At 37.7% G+C, this 23,579-nt stretch overlaps 1 protein-coding gene across 1 annotated transcript; it reads right to left on the bottom strand.

Moving 5' to 3' along the window:
* Positions 1-16,878: 16,878 nt before the first annotated feature.
* On the bottom strand, positions 16,879-20,946 carry WAT1 (Walls Are Thin 1). The gene is made up of 6 exons (XM_006830569.4): positions 20,654-20,946; positions 20,471-20,533; positions 19,893-20,009; positions 19,363-19,780; positions 18,299-18,450; positions 16,879-17,332 (listed from the first exon to the last, which is right to left on the bottom strand). Exons 1-6 carry the CDS (start codon positions 20,866-20,868, stop codon positions 17,146-17,148), a joined length of 1,152 nt encoding a protein of 383 aa, XP_006830632.1. The 5' UTR covers positions 20,869-20,946; the 3' UTR covers positions 16,879-17,145.
* Positions 20,947-23,579: the final 2,633 nt, after the last annotated feature.

Raw genomic sequence — 23,579 nt, 5'->3', positions numbered from 1 at the left:
AGATGCTTCGACAAACATTCGGATGTCAACCTGATTAACTCAGGAGAATCACAAGTTGTGCCCAAACCCGAAGAACATTCACAAAGGACTTGGAGTATAAGAAGAAATCAATTGGAAAGTCCAGTAGATGAAGAAAAAAACGAGCATAACCTTACCCAAGAGTTAATGACTAAGGATATTCAAGATCAAATCAGTGAGGATGACCTTAGCTCCAAGTCCATAACCGAAGAAGGGGGAAAATAAAGAGGTATTGCATATGGAATTCCACTCCAATGTACACCCCAAAAGTGGCACAAGAAAACCCCATCATCAAGAGTCACACTAGGGCATATGAACCCTTCAACCCGTACTTCCAAGGTAACACAATGAATGGTTCATACATGTGTGGCAACGAATCAAACTCGCAAGAGCAATATGAACTCGAGCATAAACTCAACCAAGGTTTTGAAGCTATGGATTCTCAAGCCCATGACAGCAGGAAAAACCTTAATTCTTGGGACAACAACTTGTGGGGGGCAAATGAGCAAGTGCTAAAAGGAAGCCCTTCAACTTAAAACCTTGATGACCCACCTAAGTGGGATCAATATGATGAGGATGACGTTTCAAAAATTAATGTGACCCAGATCAATGAGAAGGGATCATCTTCCAAACAAGGGGTCAACACCCCAAAGTCTCCCATTACGCTTTCAAATAAGGGGCCAACATCTCAACTATCAAAAGAGCTCGAACCTTTAGAAATTCTAAGGGGGACCACCTGGGCTACCTTCACTAGACTTCCTCGCCAACCCACCTACATGGGTTGAGGAGCCAAGCTTAAAAGATAACTGAGTCACCTCTCGAGATGAACCTAGTTATAAATGATGGAGAAGCAAAGAGCCAAAATTGATTATTCTTAAAGATTTAACATCTTCACTAAAGTTTATTGATCGTGAACGTTTAAAAATTCTAAAGGGCCCACTTGAACCACCTTCACATGATATCTTGAATGATCCATCAATCTAAGATCAATAATTGGATATTGAAAATGTGACCATATTACCTCCTTAAGAGGCAGGCTCTCTAAAAGTCATTTGTAACATGAGCACAACAATGATAATCGGAGCACCACCATATCAAGAGAATTCATCATGTAAAGAACAATTCCCAATAAAACAGAAAGCCCTGCAGGGGCAACCCCATCAAAATATTCAATAGGGGCAAACTCCTCTCATGAAGAGGATACAATAAGGGCAACTAATGAGATAGAACTCTTGTTCGTTGACTCCCAACATGTCGTAAGGCCATCTAGTACCAACTCAACCGCTCTTCTTGTGCGAGAGTCTCACCTAAGGTCGAGCACTGAGATGAAGCCTACCATGGAGTTAACCTCTGAAAAGTAATTCGAAATTTGCAATGAAAAAGATTACCGAAAAGGAGTTGGGTGATCACTCACCCCTTGAAAATAACCAAATGAGCCATTCATGCCTCGTACTTCAAAAGGCATTAACGCCTAAAGTGTAACATGAAGTACTCCATTAACGGAGAAACCCTGATGAGTTTATCCGTCCACATAGAAGGCAAAGGGATTTGAAAACTGAGAGTGATTTTTAGTCCCAAAATCAAAGTTCAAGTAGAGCAGTTTAAAGGAAAAGTTCAACGAAGATTCAACAATCATTGTCAAAGAGATTTTGGATGCCAACCTGGGTCAAGGGAAATCAGAGGAAGACCGATATTAGAACATCCCTGCCACTTGGAGGAGAGAAAGATGATCAAATTCTTACATGATTTTAAGGCGAATTGTTAGAAAAAAAAAGGGGGCACCTTTGACTCTCCTTCCTCCATCTCCTCCTCGTCTTCCTTTGTTATTGTTCTCTTCTTCAAAAAAAAAAAAAATTCCGCTGGGCTGAAAATCTGAAAGGAATCCCAAGCGTTGGAAAAAAGGCTATTGGGCTGAAAACCCGAAAGGGACCTTGGAGATATGAAAAAGTAATAATAATAATAAAATCCGCTAGGCTGAAAATCCGAAAGGAACCCCAAACGTCGAAAAAAGGCCACTGGGCTGAACACCTGAAAGGAACCTTGGGGCGACGAAAAAAGAAGAAGTTATGTCCTTCCTTCTAATCTCCAAAGTCTTTTCTCTCTAAACATCTTCTTTTCCTCCCCCGTTTCAAAGTGGTGTTAAAAGAAAAATCAATAAGCATTAGCCTGATGGAACATTGTTAAGGACCTAAATCGTTTGAAACTTCGAAAGGTGAGTGGTGGAGGAATGAAATTGAAAATCCAAAGCGATTCTGAACATCTAGGGATGGTATCTTGTATTTTCAAAACTACGTTTTTCTCGAAAACTCCAAAGAACTCTCCTTTGAATTGAAATGCAAGAGCTAGGTTGGAAGATAAAGAAGTACTTGATGATTCTTCGTCACGACGATTCAAGCAAAGACCTCATGCGCTCACATAGGGTCCACCAAAGGGGTCACAAGTGGCTAAACTATAAGACCTATACTAAAAGAAAACCACCCCCCAACAGGGGCAACAAAAAATTAATAATAAAAAAAACTCCAAGGTCGTGTGAGTATAACTGCCGACTACACCGTCCAGTGCTACATGACGTTAAACTGCTTAGAGGGCCCTATGGTTGCTGGAGTTTAAACTGTTAACCAACCTTGTTTTTCGAAATATATTCCCCTTTACAAAATTTTCACTATATGTCTTGTGTTTTCGAAAACTTTAATTTCTTTGTTAAAATCGTAACTTGTCCCTGCTCTGAGTTCTATTTCAAATCTCCGCCTATCTTCAAAATTTCTAAAAACGTCTTTTAAAACGAAGGACCTTGGACACCCATATATGATGAGTACCGCGTTTGCCGCGATTTCCGCGTTGCTGCCTCGTCTCTGTCTTCGGATTCGGCCAGACAAGTCTCTTCCTATAGAAATCCTTTCCTATAGAAAGGCTTTCTTATAGACAACCTTAGGAAACCCTAAGGAGATCAAAGAAGATGTCAGGGTTAAAAAAGTTTGAACTGCAAAACCCTTGAAGTTAAGTGGCATGGCCAGAAAATCCAACTCGAGTTTCAAGCTTGTGTAACTAATCGACATCTCACGCCAAAAACCCTAGGAGGAAAAATGCCCTAGATGGGTGAGCTTGATGAGCGCAATGACTTGGAGGGATAGTTGATGTGCCATCTGACCACGTGACCTCAGGAAGAAATCTTTGAGGTTCACCTGCCCCTCGAAGGACAGGGAATGCCAGAGTGTCTACTTCTTTGCCACTCACCTGTCCCTCGAAGGACAAGGAGTGCTAAAGAGGGGCAGCTATAAACACCCCATTTTAAATCTAACAAATTCTATGGTTTCCTAAACTCTTAGGATCACACTTAACCAGTAAACCCACTTTTTTTTTATAAGTACGTGTAGGTTATGTGAGTATATCCTCCCCAACAGATTTTGACCCCTATAAACCCTCTTTTCGTGGTCATTTGGAAAAAAGACGGAGAGAGATGAAACCCTAAGAGAGAGGAGATAGAGATAAAAAATCTGAGAGACCAAAACCCTAGGGGGAGAACAGATAGAGATCAGAGAGAATTACACGAGAGAAGATAAAACTCTAAAAATTGCTTTAGGAACCCAAGCCTCCTCAGAAAAAACCTAAGTCTGGGAAAACCTAGACCTAGGGCACAACCACCTAGATCTACCCTTAGGGCACAACCAACCTTCTTCAACCAGGGACTTGCTGATGAACATCCAACTCAGAGAGACAAAATAGGACAGGTTCTGATACGGGCGAGCGCCAAAAGGCTCGGGAGTCCCGAGTCATCCGGCCCGGTTCGGTATCATTTCATTCTTTTTTTTATTCTTATTTTTATTATTTTAATTTCATTTTGATCTACTTATTTGCTTTAAAATCATATTTCCGTGTCTTGGATCATGCTGGCTTTGCCACAGATCTGAGAGTAGATCTGCTCGTTTTCAGGTAGATCTGGCCTCAAATTTGAATTCAATTGTCCCACTTTCTTTATCACTCTTTTACTGCATTTTTATTTAATTTAAGGTGTGAAAAATTAGAGAGATCTTCCCCGGAAGTTCGTTCGATTTTTCATCATAAGCAGTGCCACCATGTTTTATCCCTGTTGAAAGATGGGTCATACCCCGAAGGAGCCACCAAAAAGGATAAGGAAGCCCTTCAAAGGTTTTCTATGGGTTTCTTGATAAGAGATGATCTTCTATTCAAGAAATCCTTTGATAGCGTCATATTGCGGTGCCTCGACTATCAGAAATCAACCAAGCATTAACAAAATTACACGATGAAGGAGGTCATTCTGGGGCAGCTGCCTTAGCCCAAAAAATCCAGCGTCAAGGCTATTATTGGACCACTATGGCTGAGGATTGTTGGAAATTTTTTAAGAGGTGTCACAAATGTCAGCTCTATGGAGACCTCATCCATGCACCGTCAGTACCACTTAATTCAACACCGCTCATATGGCCTTTTTCCATATGGGGTCTTGATATCATCAGAATGATTTCACCAAAAGCCTCGAATGGCCACCGTTATATACTAACGGCTACATAATACTTCAAAAAATGGGTAGAGGCCACATCATTTGTCAAAATTGAAGGTCGCTATGTTGCCCGTTTCATAAAAAACAACATTGTATTCTGATTTGGCAGTCCTGAGTCAATCATTACCGACAATTGAACCAATTTAAAAAATAAAAGGGTCACTAAGGTGTGCAGAAGGTTTGGGATAATGCAGAGATTCTCCACACCCTACTAACCTTAAGGAAATGGACATGCAGAGGCCACAAACAAAGGACTTTTCAGAATTATAGACAGAATAATAGAAGGTGGCAAAGATTGACACGAAAAGCTAAACGACGCGTTGTGGACCCATCGAACTACTGGGAAGACTCCTACTAGATGAGGAACAAAAGATCAAAGCACGAGTCGATGCCCTCGATACTCTAGATGAAAGACGACTATGAGCAACGCAAAATATCGTAGCTTCCCATCATAGAATCAAGAAGGCATACCGAAGAAAAGTTGTTCCCTAACAATTTAGAGAAGGAGGCATGATACTCAAGAAGATCGTCCACACTCCTGCAAATCCGCACCCATTCGGCAAATTCAAACCTAATTGGGAGGGACCATTCATAGTAACCCAAGTGCATGCAAGCAATTCCTATAAAAGAAAAAATCAGGAGGGGTATAAACTCAACGACCTCGTTAATGCAATGTATCTCAGAAAATACTACCCATAACGGGCTCAAAAAAATGAAAAAAAAAAGGTACCTGGTGAAAACCTGAAAAGGCATCACGGGTGAAAAAATAAAAATTAAAAAAAATAAAAATTAAAAAAAAATCCTCAAACATTGAGGTACTAATTCAAAACCTCAATTACAAACAGGTACTTGCAAGTTACAACAATATTGCATAAGCATACTCTGAGGATGCAGACTCCTTCTAATCGCTGCAAGTTCTCAACAGAACCAACCTCGGGAAGACATGAGAAGACAACATGAATTGGAGACCCAAGACTTCAACGAACCCCAGGGAGAATGTTAAGACCTCTCCAAGAAGGAAGCTCAGTAAGTACCCAAAGAACTCCTTATGGTTTTGCGAAACACAAGATGAGAGCTCCAAAGGTCAAGGAAAACACCAAGACTCTTGAGCCCTTGATATCTCACAAGGAAATCCTTCTCATCGTCTTTAAAGAAAATTACCACCAAAGGGGCCACAGGTGGCAAAAACTGTAAGGACCATCCCTCTTTGAAAATGCTTTTCAAATTGACTTTTAAAATCATCCATTTTCAAAAAAAGAAAAGAAAAAGAAACTCTCTTTTAGAAAGGACTTCCTCCATCACTACAAGAGGTTAAACTATTAGTCAGTCTGGCCTCGTTCTTGAAGCCAACTTCCTATGCTTGTTATGAAGGCTTGAAACTAGTCATACACTTCATGGTTGTATGAGTATAACTATCAACTACCACATATCAGAGATGGGTGAACCTCGCCAATGACAAAATTGATTAGTTTGGGAGGTTTCACTCTCTCGACTAGATCCCCTAAGGCAAAAAGAGGCAAACCCATCCCAGTGTGTGTGTACAACGCTCCAATAATCAGAACTCTGGGACAAAAACCCTACAACTAGGGGGCTGAGTTTGTATAAATTCAGTTTGAAAAGTGTGTGCAAATAAATGTTCCCCTCTACCTTGATGAATCAATTGCGCATGTAGAGATAAACAAATACCCCACAACTGAGGCAATAATAAAAATTAACAAACAAACAAAAAAAAATTTATGGGTAACTCACCTGGTGTCGCCTAGCCAAAACACAATAAAAAACAAATTAAAAAACATTCATATGGGCTACACACCTGGTGTCGCCCAGCCAAAGACAAAATAAAATAAAATATTTCTTTTCTATAGGTGACACACTTGGTGGCTCCCATGTGTTGCCCAACCAAATACAATAAAATAAAAATAAAAAAAAATTCCTATGGGCGACACACCTGGTGTCGCCTAGCCAAAGACAATAAAAATAAATAAAAAATTTCCTATGGGCGACACCAGGTGGTCGCCCAACTAAAACACTAAAAAAATATATATATTCTATGGGCTACGCACCTGGTGTCACTCAGCCAAATATATATATATATATATATATATATATATATATATATATATATATATATATATATATATATATATATATATATATATATATATATATATATATATATATATATATATATATATATATCTATGGGCGACACCCCTGGTGTTGCCCAACCAAATACAATAAAAAAAAGAAATTTTATGGGTGACACACCAAGTGTCGCCCAACCAAAACACTATAAAAAAAAAAAAAAACATCAATGGGCAACACCACCCATCCAAAACACAAAAAAAGACGAAGAAGAAAAAAAAAATCTATGGGAGACACACCTGGTGTCTCCTAGCCAAAACACTAAAAAACATTTTCTATGGGCGACACACCTGGTGTCGCCTAGCCAAAAACACTTAATTAAAAAAAAAAAATTATGAACGATACACCCTGGTGTTGCCCAGCCAAAACACAATAAAAAGAATAAAAAATAAAAAGTAAAAATATATGGGTGACACACCTGGTGTTGCCCATATGTGTTGGCGGCATCACCCGTGTCACCCAACCCCCCTTAAAAATAAAAAAATAAAATTTGAAAAAAATGGGGGGAACTCCATAATCTCAGAGGAATAATCAAAATGAAAAATAAAATTCTGGATATCTCAAAATTCCAATTTTATTCATCCATTGAAAATGGGTTTATTACATACACTTACGCAATCAAATCTGGTCCTGAGACCGAAATTTCTTCCATGCTAACAAACTTCAGTAAAAATAAAACTATTGTAAAATAAGGCTAATCATGAGATCAACTTATTCATGCCAAAAATAAATAAATAAATACTTTGGCTAGTTAGTCTTTGACTTGGGATCAACATCGTTGTCCTTGAGGTACACCACAAAGGCCACCCATCGAGCCAGTTCAACTTCAGCTTCTTCCAAGTTGATGTCAGACATGTCCTTATTGGATTTGGCTTGCTTGTTTGAACAAGGGGCATCATCCGACACTGGATTCTGAGCAGGGGAAGAAGATTCATCACGGAGTCTCTGAGCCCTGAGACATAGTGGTAAAGGGCAGGCACGTTCCCACCAGGAATCATAGTTGGCAGTGGTAGTGGGCTTGTCTCGCCAGAAGAAGATTTCTTCCCCTTCCACGATAGACTTTCTTTAACCAAGAGGGTGGAAGAGTGTCGTCGAAGTGGAAAGAAAGGGCGTCGATCGATCGCCTCTATAGGACCACACTATCCTAATAAACCTCAAACCATAGTCCATTCTGCCTACCCTGTGATCCTGAACCATACTGCCTACCTTGTGACCCAAAATCCTGCAAATACCTTGTTTTATAAGAAAAATCACCAAAAATAGTATAATAACTCTTTTTGACCAAAAGTTTCTCCTAAAGCTTCACAAGAACCTGCACTACACACATGAAGCAAAAACTTTCAATTTTGGTCATATTTGGTCTGGGCAACACTGGCAGTGCCACCCAGCCCAGACTAGGTGACACCACTGGTGTCGCCCACCTAGGCGACGTCACCAATATCGCCAGAGTGACGTCACCAGTGTTGCCCGGGAGACACCACTGGTGTCGTCCAACCCAATTTGACCCGAAATCGTCAATTTTTGGCAGGACAACTCACTGATCAGTCCTGAACAGGAATTTGTTTGGGCAGTCCCAGCATGGGCGACACTGCCAGTGTTGCCCAGTCTAGACTGACCCAAAATGGACGATTTTTGGTAGGCGACATCTTGACAAAACTAGAATCTGCCCTGCATAAGAGATTTTCGTTTTTGACCGGTCTTGACTTGGGCAACAATGTGAATGTCGCCCAGCTCTGACTGCTCGAAAATGGCCGTTTTTGCATGCCAAAGGTCCCCCAGCTATTTGGGGCCAAATTTCCTGAATTTGACCAATTTTGGCTGGGCGACACCAGTGGTGTCACCTAGACCCGGGACCCCAAAAATGGTAGATTCAGGCTGGTGATTTGCTGGTGATAGTAAGTTTCCCTTTTGAGTTGATTCCCAATTTATAAAAGGATATTTTTCATGGTTGCTGAGGGAGGAGGTCAGAAAAAAATTAACTCAGAAAAATCCTAGCTTGGAGATCCTGACTAGAACCCTAAACCTGAGAAGCCTAAACCTAAGAAACCCTAGTTCTTCAGCTATCCTTAGGGCAAAAAGCCTTTTCAACCAGACTAAGGTCTAGTCAACATACCCATTCAACCAAGCCAAGGCCTGGTCAACATTTGGAGAAAGAGAGGCAAACATGATACCAGTTCTGATATGGGTGAGCCTTTGAAGGCTTGGGAATCTTGGGCCATCTGGTCCGGTTTGGTATACTTCCTTACTCTTTCTTGCTTCCTTTTTTGTTTTATTTCATTTTAATTAAATTCGACTAACTTTATTGCTTCTTTATAGTGTTTCAAAGTTCGGATCATGCTGGCGTTGCAACTGATCTGAGAGCAAGTTTGCTTGTCTCTGAGCAGATCTGGCCTCATATCAGAATTCGATTTTCCCCTCTTTCTCTATCATCTTTTAAAAATAAGTTTATGGTGTTCAGATTCGAGGGTCTTCTTTTGAAAATGTCTTTAATTTTGCATCGTAAACAAGGATAGAGATTTTATTTGGATTCTTTTTTAAAATAAGTTGTTGACAATCGATATCTTGAGCAAGAGAGGAGAAATTATGCTAAATATATGTCTTATGGGCAAAAAGATGTGAAAACAATTAATAATATTTTAACAATATGATTATGTCAAAGCAACTGAGTGATGGGTATTTGAATTATTCATTATGCAAACTATACAACTAATATGTTTTCACAGTGGAATATTGACGGTAATGGGGAAGAGGCAGGATAATTTGGAAATTTATGAAAGGGGTTGCTCATTGGGCGTTATGGAAAAGAAAGGAATAGAAGATTCTTTGAAAATGAGAAAGAAATAGCAGGTGACTTATGTGAGAAAGTTAGAGTAACCTATGATAATTGGTTATCAATTAGAAAAGCATGGTGGAGTGTATTAAGAATTGATTTGATGTACAATATTAAGGAGGCACTATAAGAAAGGCTTACGGTAAGGAAAATAGCTGGTGTGTGGGAGGCTCCTATAGATGGATGGTTTAAATTGAATTTTAATCGAAGCTCTTATAGTAATCATGGGATTGGTGGGATTATTACTGATCACAATAGGGGTACACTCAAAGAAATATTATGGTTCTGTTGTGGTTATAAAAACAAATGAGGCTGAGGTGACATCTATGCTTCAAAGTGTGAAGATGGCTAAAGAACTTAAGATGAAGGTAGTGGTAGAAGGAGACTCTGTAAATGTTATAAAATAGGTCACAAATGAGATAGATGTCCTTATGTTTGCTTTTGGAGGAATTGAGAGACATAACTATCGATATGATTATGTCAATTTGTGCATAATAGGAAAAAAAATATGTTTGCAAATGAGGTGGCAAAGATGGGTCTTATTGTGAATACATTAATTGTTTGTTAGGGGAATAGAGTTTTGTGTTTTCTGTTAGAATTTCTAATTAGAAAAGATTTGTATCTAGGTTTGATTCTGATTGTAATGAATGGTCTGTTCGCTAGAACCAGTGATTTAAAAGTCAGCGATTGTAATGAATGGTCTGTTCGCTAGAACCAGTGATTTAAAAGTCAGCGACTCGCAATGGACTCATCCAAGTCGGCACAGGAATCGGTATGCCCGTGTCGATTCAGCACAGTAGACTCGCTATATGACGTCATTAATCGCCCGATTCTGACATGTATGGGTGGTTCTGCTACAGTAATCCGTACGTTAAAATAGACCAATGATCCTATGGTACACCGAACTCACCACATGGCGCTGGCCAAGGGACTTCGGAGTGGTTTACACGTGTTACAACATTGGTTCGCGGGTGCTACACGTTTGATGTGCAAGGAAGTATTTATTCCCTTGAGTTTAGTCCCACCTTTTCGATGTGGGATATTGTGGAGAATAGGTAATAACATGAAACAACAATGTATTATACTAATTTATTTGGACTATTTACATCACACCGTGGCATGTGGTGTATCGGTTAGCATGAACGTCATATACATGGAGGTTGGTGGTTCATGTCTCCACATGAAGCTTGCTTTTGCAACTTTGTTTTTTTCTTATCTTGTCAATTTTTTTTTTTTATTAAAAAAATAAAAGGTTTTCGTAAAAGTAATAAAATGTTTTTGTCAAAAAAAAAATGAAAGGTTCTTATCAAATTCTTTTCTTGTCAATTTTCCTTATTTTGTCAAAAAAAAGAAAAGGTTTTTATCAAAAAAAATAAAAGGTAATAAAAAATTCTTCTCCAAAAAAAAATTGTTCTCATAAAAAAAAAGGTAATACAATAAGCATTTTTGTCACAAAGAAAAAGGTTCTTATTCAAAAAAAAGAAAGGTAATACGACAAACATTTCTTGTCAAAAAAATAAATAAAATGTTCTTGTCAAAAAGAAATAAAAGATAATACAACAATTATTTATTGTCAAAAAGAAAGAAAAAGTTTTTGTCAAAAAAAAAAATATAATACAACAAGTGTTTATTGTAATAAGTAAAAATAAAAGGTTCTAAAATTGGTACGCGTTCTAATAATTTCTACATTGATAACCAAATCTTTTATTTTTTTTATTAATTTATTTGCATTATAAATTATATAATGTACTATTTTTCTTATAGTTGTCAATAGTATATTTTACATTAGATGATAGTATAAGATATTTTGAATTTATTATTATTTTATACAATAAAATAATTATAAAATGTAAACCAACAATTTCAATTTCAGTAATTTTAGATTATAGCTAGTTAGGTTGTAATATTTTGATTATTTTTTTTTAAAATGATTAGGGTTCTCCACCAATGCGAGATTTTGGTGGCCATTTTTTCATCAATTTACACTATTCTTTATTGTAGTCCATATATGATTATATAATTCATCCATGATAATTCCATGATTTTTCTATTGTGTGATGTAAATTTAATTGTTAAAATAAGTTCATACAGGGAAAGAACATCTCAATATTTATATATTGATGAAAAAAATGAAAGTTAATAATATAATACCCATGTTTCTTATTGGATTCCTAAAAAGCAACATTTATAATGAATTTTAGTAATTTTTTTAGATTTTTTGCAAGGCTTAATCTGACCGACTCGATCGATTCCTGATCCAGATCGCCGATTCACCGATCCGGATGGGTTTTTGTTGTGCCCGATCCAGGGCACCAATCCGTTTTTTAAACCACTTGCTAGAACTGATGTAAGCACATTCTTTGATTATAAAAATAAAACAAAAAAAATAGAAACTCCTCTCGAGTTGTTTTCGATGAGGGTTTTAATTGTAAAATGAAATATCTTCGGATTAGATTTTTTTTTTTTTTTTGTAGGTTATGCAAACTAACCAATCCTCTGTTTCAATCATTTTTTCTTAAAATCTAAAAAGAAAATATAAATTTGGTACATTCATGATAGTATTAAGAGATCATTTTAAAAATTTGTTGCCTATGGGAAAGCAGAATAGTTCTATGGACTCAAAAGAAAATCCATTTCCTAATTTTGCAGCCTATCTTGGTTTCAGCCATGGCTATACCTATAGGGTTGTAAAGGAACCGAGTCGGGTCCAGCTCAAAAAGGAGCTGCCACGTCAGGTCAAAATTAAAACTAAAACATAAATATAACGGGTGCGGTTTGGATAGGGCCGAGGCTCTAAACAATCAAAGTAGACCACACCTTAAAATAGTATTGAAAAATATGGTTCAATATTGGGAATCTTTTAGATATTTTTAAAATATATTTTCATCTTTAATTATAAAATTTAAAGTTTTAAAAATAGTGTAGATCGAGCAAATCTATGAAAAATTGAAAATTTTGAAAATTAACTGCCCAAAAATGCATTTCAAGATGTACTATTTCGAAAACTTAAAATCCATTTTTTTCTCAAATCAATGCATCTTGATGTCGGGATGGTCAAATTGAGGATATTTGGGCATTAAAACAACCTCTCCAAGTGAATTTTTGAGGTGCGCTCTAATTTATACTACATGTATTTTATAATATAAAATAAGTACATATAATTTATACTACATGTATTTTATAATATAAAATAGGTACATATAAAACTAATCCAACTTGACTGGGTTTAATTCAGGCTAGGGCTAGAACCGGACCAGACCAACCTGATTACCACCCTGACATGGTGCTCTTATTCTTAGTGTGGTCAAATCAAACTCTTACAAACCAAACTAGAAATGGGAAAAGAGGGAAAGTTTGGCACCCCACATGCTCATTGTTATTTTATGTAAAAAAATTTCATAGATATACAGCCTTGAATTTGGGCATGCCTATATTCTAACAGACAGGCCAAGTGTTCCACTCTCAAACTCAGGAGAATGGGCATATCATCTTCGGACCATGGGTCCTCCCCACTTGGAGAATCATCAAAAGGCAGCAACTAAGTTCAAAAAAAGAAGAAAGAAAAGTTAAAAAGCAAAGAGAGAAAAGATAGACTCGTTTCTTTACCCCAAACTGACTACCTCAGATAAGGAAAGTGATGAGAATCATGGTGCGTTATCAAGTAGGAGTGATGGTGCTGATAGAGAAGGTATCCTCTTGTCCCTAAATTATCAAATCAAATTCCAACGGATGCGCTTTCCGCATTTTTTGACATTAAAATATGCACTATAGTGACTAATCTCAATCATGAGATTAATTGGCTTCTGTACAAAGTATCATGGTTCTTGTGTTTATTATATATATTTTTTATTTAGATCCTAATTATAGTCTCCTGCAGATGTAGAGCTGACGTCAAATTCAATTGAGCTCATGTCTCGATGGAAGGGGAAAGCAGACTAGTATTGACCAACGACTTATGCCTTGTGGTATAATATGTCACATCATGGAGACATCCATCGTGTCAAACGGTGGACATTCACTTAAATTAGTGTTTGAAACTCTCAAGATGATCGTGTAATTAGTCCATTGCATCAAAAATCAAGCGGTTCAAATTCTGATCAATTGGTTAAACCTTATTGGATCGGAATTAGCCTTGGTTTCGGTTTTGACCAATTTTAGTGAATTGGTCACTAAAATTTTAAAAATTCAAAATTTAAAGAACTTTTATAAAATTAAAAAATATATATATATTTTATTTGTATTCTATTTTTTAATCACTTTGATAAAGATTGGAAATTGTTTTGGCTACTAAAACTTATTTTTATATTTTTTCCATCTTTTTTGAAAAATTTCAAAAATATTTCTAAGTACAAATCAATTCTTTAAAACCCAATTTTTTACCAATTTTCAACTTCATTAATTTTCAACTCTAAGTTTGGATGTGCTTTTTTAAAATGTATTCTTTATATTTTATTAACTTTTTTTGTATTTTTTACTTTATTATCACTTTTTTTATTGTTTGAGACTTGCACAGTTAGGCCGGTTTACTGGTTAGGCCGATTGAACCGCTTCCAGCTCCATGTCTGGTTAACCATTCCAGTTCGATCTTTTCTACGTTGAATTAGACCAGCGTTCGAAATCACAACTCATGCCAAATGCGTAGCTTATGCCTGATCTGAGTACTCAGATCCAATCCAAGTGAATCGGGCCTTGTAGGGGTGAGTATCATACCAGCAAAATAATATTAAGAAAAACTTTAAAGATTACAAAAAATTATGGGAAATATATGTTTAAAGTAAAATGAAGGAAAACACATTTAAGTACGGTTTAAAAAGTTATGAAAAATAGACTTTAATAAATCAATTTTTTGACTAGGGGTATTTTGAAATAATCTAAAAAAGATGAAAAAATATAAAAATAATTATTCATGACCAAAATAATTTTAATTTTTGCCAAAATGATAAAAAGATTGTAAAAACACATGTCCCAAATTTATTTTTTATTTTTAAAATTTTTTTATGATATTTGTTAATATCCCTGAAGCGGAAACCCAACTTGGAAAAACTAGGGCTCGTTAGGGTGGCGAGCCCAATTATCATCCCAAGTACTCAAAACTCGGACCGATTTATTAAACACCGAATTAGACGGAGGCCGGTTCAAATTGTAAATGGCCGATTCAAATGAAGACTAGCATACGACAAATTCCGCGTGTGATCAAAATTGTTGAACATCATGTAAAAATAAAAGAATTTTTAGATAAAAATGTAAAAAGATTAAAAATTATGGTTGGGGCACAACGATATGTCAAATCAATTTTTTTTGTAGTATCTCATATCACTTCACTCAGGGGAATTTACTATGATAGTATTATTGATCATCAGCTTATGAACTTAAAATTTATAAAATAGTATTTGTAAACAATTTAAAAGCGTAAAATTTTGTAACTAAAAATATGAGTTTTTAAAAAATCTAAAAAATAAATTCTAATTTATTGACTCCAGTAAGTAGCCAGCATTTGCAAAAAAACCTCGACAATCTCATCTAATATAGTAAGATTTGAATATAAAGTCCAACAAATTAGATATATATTATCATTCCTAGATAAAGTTATTTAATAAAAATTCAATTATATTTTTAAATAATTAATAATAAATCAGAAATTTAATGCATTTTATATTAATTATAAATTATTGATACAAAAATAGAGAACTAAATAAACTATTCATTGTAATCATTTATTATATACTAATCTATTCATTATATGAATAGCCAAATAAAAACTTATGATGGTTACTAATAAGATGTAAGGCTATTAGAAGGTATTTTTTCTCTTTTCTTCTATAATGGTGGAAAAAATACATGAGTTATTAATAAGGGTGCCATTTTTGTAGAGCCGAGGCTCTAAACAATCAAATTAGAGCCCATGTTCAAATAGTGTCGAGAAACGTGGTTTCAATACTGAAAATTTTTGTAATAGACATAAAATATACTTTCGTTGTTAATTATAAAATTTAAAGCTTCAAAAGTAGTGTAGATCAAGCAGATCTATGAAAACTTGAAAATCTTGAAAATTGACGGTCAAAATATGCATTACAAGATGTACTATTTCCGAAACTTGAAATCCTTTTTTTTCTCATGTTCATGTATCTTGATGTCGAGATGATCAATTTGATGATATTTGGACCTCAAAACAACCTCTTCTAGTGAAATTTTTGATGTAGGCTTTAATTTGATTGTTTAGAGCCTAGGCTCTATATAAACTTTTCCCTATCAAATACTTTAAATAAAGACCATAAAGGAAATACAATTCGGAACCTAAAATAAAAAATAAAAAATAAAATACCTACAGGATCAAAATAGAGATACGTGCGCTCTCTATCCCTCGTGCATTCTCTGTGTGGCCATATCCTTCTATAGAATAGATCTAACAAATATTTTTAAACCTATCTTGTAAAATACCTTTACACATATCCAAAAATTTCTTTATCTATATCCTATATGTACTCACCTCTCTCCCCCCTTTATTCATCTCCGATCAACTCACTCCCTATATGTATTATGGAAAATGTTTTGATAGGGCTGCAGTCGTATCAAATTAACAAATTAAGTAAATCCTTCCCTTTGAATCCACAAAAATTGTGTAGTTCTCGTATTGGGAAACTTTCAATTCGATCATCTTGGCTTTTGATTATTATGATTGTGAAAAAAATCTATGTTTCAAGCCGTAGTGTATATTGCAACACATTCAAACTTAACAGTAGGTCTTCAAAATTGGTTTTAGATCCATCATGAAGATTTCGAAAAGCCCGTACTTGGTTTTAGAGCCATCATGAGGATTTCGAATGCCTAAAGTGCTTTGCGGATGAGAATTCAGAGTGACTCTAGTTTGTTTCCATAAAGCCTAAGCCCTATAGAAACTACGTCCTTATATTATAAATATAAAAAATAAATTATTTAAAGACCTAACTATTTCCTAAAATGTCTTCATCCATATCCTAAATTATTTATCTTTATATAGGAAAATATTAAGTTCCAATAACCATAAAAGTTGTTCCATTGTCTAATCTTAAAACTATCAAACTTGAAAAGATAAAAACTAATAAAAAAGATATGCACCAAGGCCACAAAGTCCCCACTTTAAAAGTTGCCTACCCTACATCCACTCTAAAGATATAAAGATAGAGTACCCTTTTATTCTGCCAACACATGTCTACTTTAAAAGTTGCCTACCCTACAACCTCTCTAAAGATATAAAGATAGACTACTCGTTTATTCCTACAACACATTGTCCACCCTTTTAATCGTAGCTCAATAATGTATCGTGTAGATATAGATAAAGAGTACATACATTGTGCACTTCAATTGAGACCTTTCAAGTGACAAAGAGAAGTGTGAATAACTGCATACCAAACAATCATTTACGAAATATCTCGGTTACAAAGAGCAAAACAGTGGGAAGGTAACAAAACATGCAGGCGCGGTTAGGTTAGCCGCATATTAAAACCCAAAGCCAGCAGCTAAGCTATACAATACACACACTTTTGCTGTTTTTTCTTCTCTCTCTTAATTTTTTTTTTTTTTTCCGTTTTCTTGAGTTTTTTCAATCACTAAACAACCTCGGTGACGGTTTTTTCCTTTTTTTGGGTTTTTTCGATCACTAAACAACCTCGGCGACAGTGGAAGAGGTGAGAAGAGGCTGAGTTAGGGTTTTGGTGGAGTGAGCATGGCTGATTTCATGGCTACTTGTGTTGCTAGTAATGGCTTCTTTGTTCAGCTTCTTTTCTTCACTCTTTCCCCAGAGAACAAGGTACAGGCCACCTACAATGAGCACTGCACCTATAATCCTGTGTAATAAGGAAATAAAAGCATGGTTTAGGCTGGATTTATTGTATTGGGATTGTATAGTATAAGAACACCTTTCTTTAGAATAAGGAAGTAAAACTGAAAGTATGCTACGAAGTTTGAAAATAAATTTCTATTAACTTTGAACCTACTCAATCATGTAGTGTCAGCCTACCGATTTTAAATCTAAAGACCTGAAATGACTATGACCGTTTTATACAAAAGATAAATGGGCTTATTGTATATATTTCCTAGATTTCAAAGTTGGGCAAATTGTAATAAGTAGCCAAATGGAAGTACACTGTTGACTGTGGCACATGTAGATATTCCATGGGACTCGTTTTTTGTTTTTAGTTTTTGTTTTCCTTTTTTTTTGGGGAAACTCTCTAAATAGAAGTACACTATTGGTCAATTGACAATGGGATAATCATGGTCCATGGATATTCCATGGCACCTTGTTTTCCTTTCAATTTCCTTGTTTTTTTTTTTTTGGAAAATTAGTGGAGATTTGGACCCCTACAGGCTCTCAAGTATATTTCATAGGACCTGGCCATGCAAACTATACTATAACCAAATGGACTATGAAAAAGCGACCGGTCATCAAAGGGACATCATCCACTAAACAAATGAATGGTGAAGGCGATGAAGCGGGACCCATCAGCTCCCACACCATCACCATCAATCATTCCATCGAACGTTGATGACACGTTGATGACTCAATTGAGAGTCTACTAGTCCCAAGGTATTTCACTGACTGCACACCACATAGGCATAATGTTGGTGATGATGGGCTGCAGAGATTAAGCGCTGGTTAATCTCTACTGTTTTAGGAATTTGAACTAAAACAGTACATTGAAACATGGGCGGGTAGAGGTACTCGGCTTAGTTGAAACAAGTTACACAAACGAGTCTGAGTAACTTCTATGAATCTGAAAAAAAACAAAGTCGAAAAACATAAAAACATATACCCTCCGAGGTAGAATTGTTCGCCTAGGGCAATGGATGCAACAATGGCAACGACCAAGGTCTGGACAGGCTGGTACACAGCTACGAAGACGGGGCCACCCCTATCAATGCACCAAATCTGAACTGCAAAGGCGATCCCCGAAGCCACGAAACCCTGAAAGTACAAACTTCAGATGGGCATCTCTCTCTCTCTCTCTCTCTCTAATTCCAGTGTTGTAATAACAGTAGTCATAAAATGAGAAAAATGGGCCCTCTCTCTCTCCTTGTCAAATCACATGCATTGGGCGTGCGCCTTTTAACTCATGGTGCAGGGGGAATTTGCGTATGAATGGATGGAAAATCATTCAAATCTTTGAAAATAGGTGGGGGAGTGCGAATCATTATGTGAAAACCACTTTTAGTTAACGCAATCTTGGGTTTATAACTTCCAACACTCCCTCTTGATTCCTGTCTCACTATCCAGGGTCACAAAATCTCAGGCTTATTACACTCAATACTCCTCCTTGATTACTGTCTCACAATCATGGCTCTCTCTCTCTCTCTCTCTCCCTCTAACACACCGATAATTTATTGTATGTAAAGTGAGAATGAAGATAATGTTTAAAAATTGAAAAGAGGAAGAAGGGTATTAATTAGCTAAAAATTCCTAATCCTTCTCCCTTTCCAGTTCGGTTCTATTTCCTAAAACAATTCCTAGTAAAAGATCCATATTCCTTACCTATTTTAAATAGCCAATATACCTACAATAAACCCAACATCCCGGTTCCTCAAAATAAACATAAAAAAAAAAAAGAAAAACCTCACCCAACCTAAAAAGAATTAAATAAACAAAAAATGAAAGCCTTTCCTTAATAATGAATGTTTAGCCTCTTCGAAATCGAAATAAACCCATCTTTGCTGTATGTTCATCCCAATAATGAACTAATTGTTGTTTAATTGAGTGTTCAAAAAATCGAGTCGGGCAAAATACTCCCAATAATCAACTAACTGAACCCTGATTAGATGAAAACAAAACCCATATTTCCCATTTCTCAAACTCTAATAACCTAATGAATCGCTTAATTACCGCGTATAGGATGGTAAAGAGCTCTCCACCAGAGTGAATAGTCCAAGCGTCAAAGTCTCTCTCCATAAAAGCTGCTATGACCATGAACTGGAGCACCCCAAAGAAGCATGTGTATGATGTTACCGAAAGGCGTGCGGGATATTTTTTAAGGACGGGAGCCTGCAGAACCAGCCAACCTGACCAAGACAGGCAGTGCCCAATCAAGAAAATGCAGCCCAGGGTCCAGTTCTTGGAGTCGGCGCCGAGCCCAGTGGCTATGGCCCTCGAGCCCATCACGAGCGTCAGAGTGGGCGAGGGGTCGTGGGATATGATCACCGGGCCTTTGAAGAGGGTTATGATGGATGCACCTCCCACGCACAGGAGGGTGCCCGCCACCTTGCCGATACCGTCTCTTCGCTTTATGTGGACAGCTTCAAGCCTGCATAAAATGACACATGAATTGGGAGCTTAGTGTGACTGTTGAAATGCTTGTTTACTTTGTTGCTTAGAGAGAGAGAGTGGGTAGAGGGGGAGGGGTGGAGGAGGTATGCCTGAGGGCGGCGGCCATGAGGAACGTGATGGCGGGGACGGAGTTTTGAATTGCGGAGGCGAAGGTCGGGGATGTCAGCTCCAAGCCCAGCAAGTAGAAGCCTTGATTCGCTGTAATCCTGTGTGAAAAGCCCAAAACTATGGTTAGTGATTGTAGAGAAAGAGTTGAGGGGGAAGGGAGCGAGAGAAAAAAAGAGAGAGGATATTTCTTGTAACATTTTGTTCTTATGGGATGAGAGGGAAATCGAAAAACCGAATACTTCGAGATTTTTTGCAAAGAGAAACAAAAAAAAAAGAAGGGTGTTTAGGTTATATTGAGAGACGACTACAAAACCACAACTCAATACTCAGTAGTCATAGATAGATAGCTAGATATATAGAGAGAGTGTGTGCATCTTATGGCGGGTACGTGCCGATTTCAAATCCCCATAAAGGACGAGGGTTGTATCGAGGTTAAAGCTCTGCGGTATTTTTTTTTAAGAATTTTGAAGTACCATAGATCAGAATATCCGAATAAGATTCATATAGCCGTCCCAAATCCCAAATATTTAGGATAAGATTTGAATGATGATGTATTTACCCGCATAGAGCGAGGAGGAAGAATTGGACGGCAAACGAAACCGTCAGGGCAGGCCTGTCCCTCCTGCCAACCACCACCATAGTTACAGAGCGTCAGGGTCCATCACTTACACCACAATTCAAAATTTAATGCAACAAATGAAAGCTTGATATTAAGCCAGAGATCAAGTTTTATTTTATTTACTTCTCAAGGAAATAGGCAAAGGGCAGGAGAAGGAGCAAGGCGATGATATTCCTATAAACTGGAAACACGAGTTTGCTAACACCCATGTTAAGCGCGGCTCTGGAGACGACATGGAAACCAGCGTAGCCGAACTGCAGGGCCAACATTGCCAAGTGTAGCTTCGCTCGCTCCGGCACCTGGCATAGCCTCTTCGAAGCTGAGCCATTGTCCGCCATGGTCCACAGAGAGAGAGAACTCTAGAGAGAGAGAGAGAAAGAGAGGGAAGTAGAGAGAAAAACAACAGCAAGGAGAAGCAATGGAGGATGGATAGAGAGTGAGTGCACAAAGCTTGTTTAAATATATGGAGGGAAGGGGGATAAAGGATGAAGCGTGGGATATTGATTAGCTAAAGGCAATGGGTCCCATGTCCTCTTTACTCTTCACTGTAAGGGGGGCCAGCAGTTCCCCCAATGAACTCTGCTTTTTTAGGGTTGTCTCCCACATTCTCTCTCTCTCTCTCTCTCTAGAATTTCCTCCCCCTCCCTCTTAAAAAAAAAAAAAAAGTGTTAGTTTTTGGGCTTCCTCTGCGCAACGGTTTCTCTTTGGGGCTCTCTCTGTAAAATGTTGTTTTTTATTTTGTGTTTTCTCTCACGACAAGGCTCTGAACCCTCACAGTCCCGTCCCTCTCGACAATGCCCTCAACTGACAAGACAGCCCCGGCGCACTACGCCCTGCTTTAACACCCAGAGGGCTCCATGCGGGGCTCCTCCCTGAATGATGGCCACTGCACTAATAACATTATATATCTCATCTCTCTTCTTTTTTCCTCTCTCCTCTTTTTCATTATTTTTTGTTTATTTTTTTTTTAATTTAAGAGGGGGGCAGCGCATGAGTGCATATATTTCTCTCGATATTCACGAATGATGATAATTGAGGAGAGAGTGAGGGGTCGGTGATTCCGAGAGTGTAACTGTAACTGTAGGTGTCGCGGTCGCAGCACGATGGACGATGCGCAGCCCGCGTTCCCCTCCGGGCCGAACACACAAGCTCACGTGGGGCCCACCTCCTACCCCTTTCCTCATTGTCTCCTCGCTTTGCTGGCTTACCCACGCACTGACGACACCGCCACGAGGATTCTCTGTCTCTCTAAAACTACAGTGTCGAGTGAGTCTGGGTTTTTCTCTCTCTAAGTTGTTAAGTTTTTGCTGTCTATCACTATCTCTGTTTCTAAACTCTGAAGTGGTCTGGGCACCATCAACATGGTTTTTGGAATTTTCCCCTTCTCACTCTCAACTCTTTTAACACTCTTCGTCTTTCTCTCTCTACAACTACTGCTCTCTTTCTCTCTCCAACTCATAATCTTCTCTAAAACTGCTTAGTTTTGGTCTCTCTCCAGGAAACTACACACCACATCATGTTGCTCCTGAGGGCCAATCCACCGCACCTTCCCTACATCGCACGGTGGACATTAACCCACTCATATTTCATTTAGAGAAAACATTTATACTCCTTAGGGCGATCATACACCGTACACGTTTATTAGTGTATGCTCTATGCTTTTTCCAAATTTCTAGGGCCCTTTATTAACTTTTACTTAGAAAGTGCTTTAACATTAATTGATTATATTATGAACCCACGAAACCTTGTTTATTAAATATGATTGTCTTTTGTAATAAATGGTGTTTATTAAATAAATATTATGTCTATGAAGAAAGTAAAACACCCGTGTGGTGTGGGGTGTTTGAGTGGGCAGGCTACCCTTCCTCTCTTTAAAGGACAATTTGCCTGCCCTATTGAAACCGCCATCATTAAAAAGGGTCCGCACCACAGTGGATTAGGCATTTGTTAAGGTTGCAAGATTTGGTGCGCCTTGTTGTGCTGGCTACCACTGCTTTCAATGGATATTTGTACGACCCAGTGCTCCTCCCTCTATCCTAGAGTCTTACGGTAGGGTTTGTTGTCTAATTATGCGTTAAAATATTTTATTAGATTTTTGTTTTTTAGCTGGTTGGGCTGGTTGAACCGGTCTGTTCACTGATTAGTACCAAATAACCACTTCTAGCCCGTATATTTTTTAGATTTTTTTTTTTAAAATATTTTTTTGACCACTTGAAATTTGTCTGGTTGGACTGGTTGAACCAATCGGTTGCTTATTAGTACCAAATAACTGCTTTCGGGATGATGTCTGGCTAATCGCTCGATTTTTGCTATACTGGTCCTGCGTAAGAGGTAGAGTTGGCAACTAGTAGGGCGAGCTATGGCCTTGATTGGATCATTGTCCTTCGAGGGCCGCTTGAAGCCAGACTAGCCTAGACCGGGCCAAAAGGGCCCAAGCCTAGGCCCTACCCTATAATGGCGATAGCTCCCGCTAAGCTTAACCCAACCCTTGGGCCACAATTTGTGGTACAAGACCTAGCTTTTTGGGGACTAAGTCGCCCATGCCGCCTCGCCCATTGCCAACCCTACAGAGTGTTGCCCCAACCCGCCCTTCCTCTCTCTCTCACTACTCTCTCTCTCTCTTAGTGTGCTTAACTCTCTCCTTCCACCAACTAAATGTGAGTTCAGGTGATTAAGAGCTTTTCTCATTCTAAGGTCTTGGCATTAGCAAGATTTCTCCACCCTTTAGTGTGTTGGCTCATTTATGGCAATATTCCTAGCGCATTTAAGCAATTGGGGCTCCTTTGATATCTTGTGTTTGGCTGTTTTAGTGCATTCATGGATTCCTTCCCTAATGAATTAAGAGAATCACAAAGTCTATATACATGCTAAAAGCAATTCTCTAGAACTTGTGATTCTCTTGATCTTTCAAATCTCATGGACACGACCTTTGTTTCTACATTAAGTTATGTTGTTGAATAACTTGCATAAGTTATTTTTGTTATTGGATTGAAGAGGTAATTCTCTTCCATTTTCTCTTCAAAGTTGTAGGTTTTGAACTTATTAAACT

Source organism: Amborella trichopoda, chromosome 7, assembly GCF_054954075.1.
Source record: "Amborella trichopoda isolate Santa Cruz 75 chromosome 7, AtrichopodaSantaCruz75HAP2 v2.0, whole genome shotgun sequence".
Classification (NCBI taxonomy): Eukaryota; Viridiplantae; Streptophyta; class Magnoliopsida; order Amborellales; family Amborellaceae; genus Amborella; species Amborella trichopoda.
Note: the sequence above shows the minus strand (reverse complement) of the source record. Positions and strands in the feature narration are given on the sequence as shown.

What these genes read in the sequence shown, in the direction of transcription:
- WAT1 (XM_006830569.4), bottom strand. Translation starts at nt 20,868, where the DNA reads ATGGCGGACAATGGCTCAGCTTCGAAGAGGCTATGCCAGGTGCCGGAG. An exon ending in TTTGCCTATTTCCTTGAGAA is followed by an intron (nt 20,534 to 20,653) that starts GTAAATAAAATA and finishes GGTGGTTGGCAG; the next exon opens with GAGGGACAGGCCTGCCCTGA. An exon ending in TTCCTCCTCGCTCTATGCGG is followed by an intron (nt 20,010 to 20,470) that starts GTAAATACATCA and finishes CTTTTCACACAG; the next exon opens with GATTACAGCGAATCAAGGCT.